Source organism: Bombina bombina, chromosome 7, assembly GCF_027579735.1.
Source record: "Bombina bombina isolate aBomBom1 chromosome 7, aBomBom1.pri, whole genome shotgun sequence".
In the NCBI taxonomy this organism is placed as follows: Eukaryota; Metazoa; Chordata; class Amphibia; order Anura; family Bombinatoridae; genus Bombina; species Bombina bombina.
Genome location: NC_069505.1, coordinates 238,115,725 through 238,124,401, shown reverse-complemented (window position 1 = coordinate 238,124,401; position 8,677 = coordinate 238,115,725). Strand labels below are relative to the sequence as shown.

Below are 8,677 nucleotides of genomic sequence, written 5' to 3'. Positions count from 1 at the left end.
CAGACAGCTGCCAGTACCCAAGATGGCGCACATTAAGTCAGAGGGGGAGGGTTAGAGAGCTGTTTAGTGGGGGATCAGTGAGGTTGGGGGCTAAGGGGGATCCCTACACAGAAGCATATGTAAATATGCTAACAAAAAATTCACAAAAAAGCCCAAATATACCTTTTATTTTAGTACTGGCAGAGTTTCTGCCAGTACTTAAGATGGCGGGGACATTTGTGGGGTAGGGGAGGGAAGAGAGATGTTTGGGAGGGATCAGGGGGTCTGATGTTTCAGGTGGGAGGCTGATCTTTACACTAAAGCTAAAATTAACCCTGCAAGCTCCCTACAAGCTACCTAATTAACCCCTTCACTGCTAGCCATAATACACGTGTGATGCGCAGCGCCATTTAGCAGCATTCTAATTACCAAAAAGCAACTCCAAAGTCATATATGTCTGCTATTTCTGAACAAAGGGGATCCCAGAGAAGCATTTACAACCATTTGTGCCATAATTGCACAAGCTGTTTGTAAATTATTTCAGTGAGAAACCTAAAATTGTGAAAAATTTTACGTTTTTTTTAATTTGATCGCATTTGGCGGTGAAATGGTGGCATGAAATATACCAAAATGGGCCTAGATCAATACTTGGGGTTGTCTACTACACTACACTAAAGCTAAAATTACCCCAAAAAGCTCCTTACATGCTCCCTAATTAACCCCTTCACTGCTGGGCATAATACACGTGTGGTGCGCAGTGGCATTTAGCGGCCTTCTAATTACCAAAAAGCAATGCCAAAGCCATATATGTCTGCTATTTCTGAACAAAGGGGATCCCAGAGAAGAATTTACAACCATTTATGCCATAATTGCACAAGCAGTATGTAAATAATTTCAGTGAGAAACTGAAAGTTTGTGAAAAAATTTGTGAAAAAGTGAACAATTTTTTGTATTTGATCGCATTTGGCGGTGAAATGGTGGCATGAAATATACCAAAATGGGCCTAGATCAATAATTTGGGATGTCTTCTAAAAAAAAATATATACATGTCAATGGATATTCAGGGATTCCTGAAAGATATTAGTGTTCTAATGTAACTAGCGTTAATTTTGAAAAAAAATGGTTTGAAAATAGCAAAGTGCTATTTGTATTTATGGCCCTATAAGTTACAAAAAAAGCAAAGAACATGTAAACATTGGGTATTTCTAAACTCAGGACAAAATTTAGAAACAATTTAGCATGGGTGTTTTTTGGTGGTTGTAGATATGTAACAGATTTTGGGGTTCAAAGTTAGAAAAAGTGTGTTTTTTTCCAATTTTCCTCATATTTTATAATTTTTTTTATAGTAAATGATAAGATATGATGAAAATAATGGTATTTTTAGAAAGTCCATTTAATGGCGAGAAAAACGGTATATAATATGTGTGGGTACAGTAAATGAGTAAGAGGAAAATTTCAGCTAAACACAAACACCGCAGAAATGTAAAAATAGCCTTGGTCCCAAACGGACAGAAAATGGAAAAGTGCTCTGGTCATTAAGGGGTTAAACACACAAATAATATATTTCCCAAAAAAAGTCCTGCGGGACACTACCTGATTTAGGTTGCAGGTAGGGTACCCTCTGTCTGCTGTTCTCCCCTCTAGAGGGCTCGTTTGAGATGAGGCCACAACAAAGTTTATCATTTTGATCTGGGGCTCAACAACGTCACAAATTTGTAATTCAGTTTTTTTTTCGTGAGGGCTGAAAAAGTTTGTGTAGAAGGCCGCACATAGCTCTTGTGCCACAGTTTAGCCAGCCCTGTAATAAAAGAACAGATTTACAAAACCAGTAATAGACTGGCAAGAGTACAGAGTACTCATAGTTTATCTTCACTGTATTGTTTACTGCACATGACACTGGGACAAATACATAAACTTCATTTTATTTAAACTGATGAAAACCTAATAAAGGACTATGTGCAAATATTGCACGTAATTCAGGTGGATAGAATATCTTCCCTTTATCACTTGCCGTTAGATTAAGCTTCCATAAAATAAATGAAAATAAACTTTGCTAGAGAATACGGATGGTTCATGCGGTTTAGTAGCTCTCATAAGTGTTACTTCTAATATTTCTAAAGCCCATCACTAAATGATGTCTCTGTTACAAGCATTGAATAGAAGTATTATCTGTAAGTAATTATGCTTATAAGATCCTAATTAACATTTGTGACGTTTCAGTGATTCTCGAAGGGCTCTAATCAAGCTCAAAGTCTCTCTTACTTAAAGGGACAGTATACACCAATTTTTATATAACTGCATGCAATAGACACTACTATACAGAATATATACAGATACTGATATAAATATACAGTATACACAAATTACATATAACTGCATGCAATAGACACTACTATACAGAATATGTACAGATACTGATATAAATATACAGTATACACTAATTACATATAACTGCATGCAATAGACACTACTATACAGAATATGTACATATACTGATATAAATATACAATATACACTAATTGTCATATAACTGCATGTAATAGACACTACTATACAGAATATGTACAGATACTGATATAAATATACAGTATACACTAATTGTCATATAACTGCATGCAATAGACACTACTATAAAGAATATTACAGATACTGATATAAATATACAGTATACACTAATTTTTATATAACTGCATGCAATAGACACTACTATACAGAATATGTACAGATACTGATATAAATATACAGTATACACTAATTGTCATATAACTGCATGTAATAGACACTACTATACAGAATATGTACAGATACTGATATAAATATACAGTATACACTTATTGTCATATAACTGCATGTAATAGACACTACTATACAGAATATGTACATATACTGATATAAATATACAATATACACTAATTGTCATATAACTGCATGTAATAGACACTACTATACAGAATATGTACAGATACTGATATAAATATACAGTATACACTAATTGTCATATAACTGCATGCAATAGACACTACTATAAAGAATATTACAGATACTGATATAAATATACAGTATACACTAATTGTCATATAACTGTATGTAATAGACACTACTATACAGAATAGGTACAGATACTGATATAAATATACAGTATACACTAATTGTCATATAACTGCATGTAATAGACACTACTATACAGAATATGTACAGATAGTGATATAAATATACAGTATACACTAATTGTCATATAACTGCATGTAATAGACACTACTATACAGAATATGTACAGATACTGATATAAATATACTGTATACAATGTCATATAACTGCATGTAATAGACACTGCTATACAGAATATGTACAGATACTGATATAAATATACAGTATACACTAATTGTCATATAACTGCATGTAATAGACACTGCTATACAGAATATGTACAGATACTGATATAAATATACAGTATACACTAATTGCCATATAACTGCATGTAATAGACACTACTATACAGAATATGTACAGATACTGATATTAATATACAGTATACACTAATTGCCATATAACTGCATGTAATAGACACTACTATACAGAATATATACAGATACTGATATAAATATACAGTATACACTAATTGCCATATAACTGCATGTAATAGACACTACTATACAGAATATATACAGATACTGATATAAATATACAGTATACACTAATTGTCATATAACTGCATGTAATAGACAGTATACAGAATATGTACAGATACTGATATAAATATACAGTATACACTAATTGTCATATAACAGCATGTAATAGACACTACTGTACATAATATGTACAGATACTAATATAAATATACAGTATACACTAATTGTCATATAACTGCATGTAATAGACACTACTATACAGAATATGTACAGATGCTGATATAAATATACAGTATACACTAATTGCCATATAACTGCATGTAATAGACATTACTATACAGATTATGTACAGATACTGATATAAATATACAGTATACACTAATTGTCATATAACTGCATGTAATACACTACTATACAGAATATGTACAGATACTGATATAAATATACAGTATACACTAATTGTCATATAACTGCATGTAACAGACACTACTATACAGAATATGTACAGATACTGATATAAATATACAGTATACACTAATTGTCATATAACTGCATGTAATAGACACTACTATACAGAATATGTACAGATACTGATATAAATATACAGTATACACTAATTACATATAACTGCATGTAATAGACACTACTATACAGAATATGTACAGATACTGATATAAATATACAGTATACACTAATTGTCATATAACTGCATGTAATAGACACTACTATACAGAATATGTACAGATACAGATATAAATATACAGTATACACTAATTGTCATATAACTGCATGTAATAGACACTACTATACAGAAAGAGAAAAGAGAAGAGGCGCCAAATGGTGTGTATCGTTTTGAATTCAGTAGGCCATGCCCCCAAATAAAAACTACTTACAAAATTTCCAGCACTTGAGAAGTGCCACAAATGCCTTCTGAACTGTTAGCAGCCGTCCAGCTAGCTGAATTGTATCAGTACTGCTTCAATATTGTGCTGTGTAAGACAAAAAACACAAAAGTGCCACAATTGAAATGTACTCACAGGATATAGGGCACTTGAGAAGTGCCACAAAAGCCTCCTGGACACTTGTCAGCTGTCCAGCTCACTGATTTCACCGATATCCTCTGGGTTCACTCGTTCAGGTCACAAAAGGGCTCCAATACAGCACCCTGGGATATACCTGCAGCTCAGTGTCCTAATATGTGCATGTATGGCTAACAATGTTAAATGCCAAAAAATGCCGTGCTACTTGTACTTGTCAAATAAAAAGATATTTATTAAAAACAATGTTACACTACGCGTTTCCCGGTTACTCAGACCGCTTCCTCAGGTGTCCTGATATAAATGTACAGTATACACTAATTCTCATATAACTGCATGTAATAGACACTACTATACAGAATATGTACAGATACTGATATAAATATACAGTATACACTGATTGTCATATAACTGCATGTAATAGACACTACTATACAGAATATGTACAGATACCGATATAAATATACAGTATACACTAACTGTCATATAACTGCATGTAATAGGCACTACTATACAGAATATGTACAGATACTGATATAAATATACAGTATACACTAATTGTCATATAACTGCATGTAATAGACACTACTATACAGAATATGTACCTACACTGATATAAATATACAGTATACACTAATTGTCATATAACTGTATGTAATAGACACTACTATACAGAATATGTACAGATACTGATATAAATATACAGTATACACTGATTGTCATATAACTGCATGTAATAGACACTACTATACAGAATATATACAGATACTGATATAAATATACAGTATACACTAATTGTCATATAACTGCATGTAATAGACACTACTATACAGATTATGTACAGATACTGATATAAGTATACAGTATATACTAATTGTCATATAACTGCATGTAATAGACACTACTATACAGAATAAGTACAGATACTGATATAAATGTAGAGTATACACTAATTGTCATATAACTGCATGTAATAGACACTACTATACAGAATAAGTACAGATACTGATATAAATATACAGTATACACTAATTGTCATATAACTGCATGTAATAGACACTACTATACAGAATATGTACAGATAGTGATATAAATATACAGTATACACTAATTGTCATATAACTGCATGTAATAGACACTACTATACAGAATATGTACAGATACTGATATAAATATACAGTTTACACTAAATGTCATATAACTGCATGTAATAGACACTACTATACAGAATATGTACATACTGATATAAATATACAGTATACACTAATTGTCATATAACTGCATGTAATAGACACTACTATACAGAATATATACAGATACTGATATAAATATACAGTATACACTAATTGTCATATAACTGCATGTAATAGACACTACTATACAGAATATATACAGATACTGATATAAATATACAGTATATACTAATTGTCATATAACTGCATGCAATAGACACTACTGTACAGAATATGTACAGATACTGATATAAATATACAGTATACACTAATTGTCATATAACTGCATGTAATATACACTACTATACAGAATATGTACAGATACTGATATAAATATACAGAATACACTAATTGTCATATAACTGCATGTAATAGACACTACTATACAGAATATGTACAGATACTGATATAAATATACAGTATACACTAATTATCATATAACTGCATGTAATAGACACTACTATACAGAATATGTACAGATACTGATATAAATATACAGTATACACTAATTGTCATATAACTGCATGTAATAGACACTACTATACAGAATATGTACAGATAGTGATATAAATATACAGTATACACTAATTGTCATATAACTGCATGTAATAGACACTACTATACAGAATATGTACAGATACTGATATAAATATACAGTATACACTAATTGTCATATAACTGCATGCAATAGACACTACTATACAGAATATGTACAGATACTGATATAAATATACAGTATACACTAATTGTCATATAACTGCATGTAATAGACACTACTATACAGAATATGTACAGATACTGATATAAATATACAGTATACACTAATTGTCATATAACTGCATGTAATAGACACTACTATACAAAATATGTACAGATACTGATATAAATATACAGAATACACTGATTGTAATAAAACTGCATGTAACAGACACTACTATACAGAATATGTACAGATACTGATATAAATATACAGTATACACTAATTGTCATATAACTGCATGTAATAGACACTACTATACAGAATATGTACAGCAACTGATATAAATATACAGTATACACTAATTGTCATATAACTGCATGTAATAGACACTACTATACAGAATATGTACAGATACGGATATAAATATATAGTATACACTAATTGTCATATAACAGCATGTAATAGACACTACTGTACATAATATGTACAGATACTGATATAAATATACAGTATACACTATTTGTCATATAACTGCATGCAATAGACACTACTATACAGAATATGTACAGATACCGATATAAATATACAGTATACACTATTTGTCATATAACTGCATGTAATAGACACTACTATACAGAATATGTACAGATACTGATATAAATATACAGAATACACTAATTGTCATATAACTGTATGCAATAGACACCACTATAAAGAATAATATGCACAGATACTGATAAAAAAAATCCAGTATTAAACTGTTTAAAAACTAACGTAGAAGCTACCAGTTAGCACTGTTAAAAAGATTATCTGGAACACCCACTGCCATTGGTTCTATAGTAAAAAAAACAAGACCCCCTCGCCCTTCCTCTGCATCCTTAAACTTTGGGGCTTGGTTAGGAGTTTGAAAATCAGTGCAATGTTATTTAGCAAAGCTATACTTTAAAAAAAAAAGCTATATAGGCTGTATAAATTGATCATCTACAAAACATGTATGCAAAGAAATATCTTGTGTATGATGTCCCTTTAAGGTATATGTTAAATAAGACTTCAGCTGTCTGTCAAATGCAGCACTAAAAATGATAAGATATAGAATATAATTATAGAATACTATTTTGAAATGGTAGCATGGTTCTGAAATATTAAATAAATAATATATAATTTACCTTTTTTTTTTTTTCTTTTAGGGGAGGAATGATTCAAACAAGCGAGCAATATCAATTTGTTCACCATGTGCTGAGTTTGTACGTTAAGCAACATTCTCATACATTTGAAGAATAAAACCTGTTTGATTATTTTATTTATTGAACCATCTTCTTTACCAAGATTGTAATTCATAATCCTTTTGAAGAAAAGCGCCGGTAACAAAACAGACTTCAGTGGGGTTTTTTGTTTGTTTTTTCATTCTATCGATTAAGGGCAAAGCAAAAGAAGTTTCTAGCTTTACAGCTATTTACATGAGTATTTAAGGACTGAGACACACCTTTATATTCAGCTAATATGAATGGGACATTGCACACCAAAAAAACAAGGTTTATATTGTAAATACAATTCGATTTGTTTGTAAACACAAAATACATTCTTGTGTTTTAATTTGTTACTTTTTGGGGCGGGATATTAATAAGTTGCTTTTGATTGCAGTCAGGGTTTCCGATGTCATGTGGAATTCTGTAATGTGTTATTTATGCTAATAAGTAATTTTTTGAACTGTTTATACATTTTTAACTACCGAAAACTGTGTTTCATATCTCACTAATACATCAAACCTCTGTATTAAATTGTTCAAGTTTAATCATACACTGGCATTACGCTTGATACCTCATCTCTTCAGCAAACCATGCATGGGTCGTGGCAAACGTTGCCAAGCCTTTAAACCCTTGTGTGCCAGGAGGGCAGATAGTTATAGAAGACAGTGCAATGTTTTTAGTGTAAACCATTAGCATTTTACATTGGTGATTAGTCATATAAAAGTGACACTGAAATGCAAAACTTAGTCTAATTTGTAAGGAACTTTTTTCATCACTGACCCTAGATAACTATGGGGTCAGTCACAATTCTTTTAAAAAAAGGTTTATCTAATAATTATCAGATGATTTACCT

General features: G+C 31.2%; 1 protein-coding gene across 1 annotated transcript in view; it reads left to right on the top strand.

Annotated features, from left to right (window-relative positions):
* The window catches only part of PTPN5 (protein tyrosine phosphatase non-receptor type 5), a 244,290-nt gene extending 235,916 nt beyond the window's left edge, over positions 1 to 8,374 (top strand). Inside the window, exon 12 of the mRNA XM_053720673.1 lies at positions 7,765 to 8,374. Coding sequence (XP_053576648.1) covers positions 7,765 to 7,858 — 94 coding nt within the window. The 3' untranslated portion in view covers positions 7,859 to 8,374. The remainder of the gene's footprint in view (positions 1 to 7,764) is intronic.
* Positions 8,375 to 8,677: the final 303 nt, after the last annotated feature.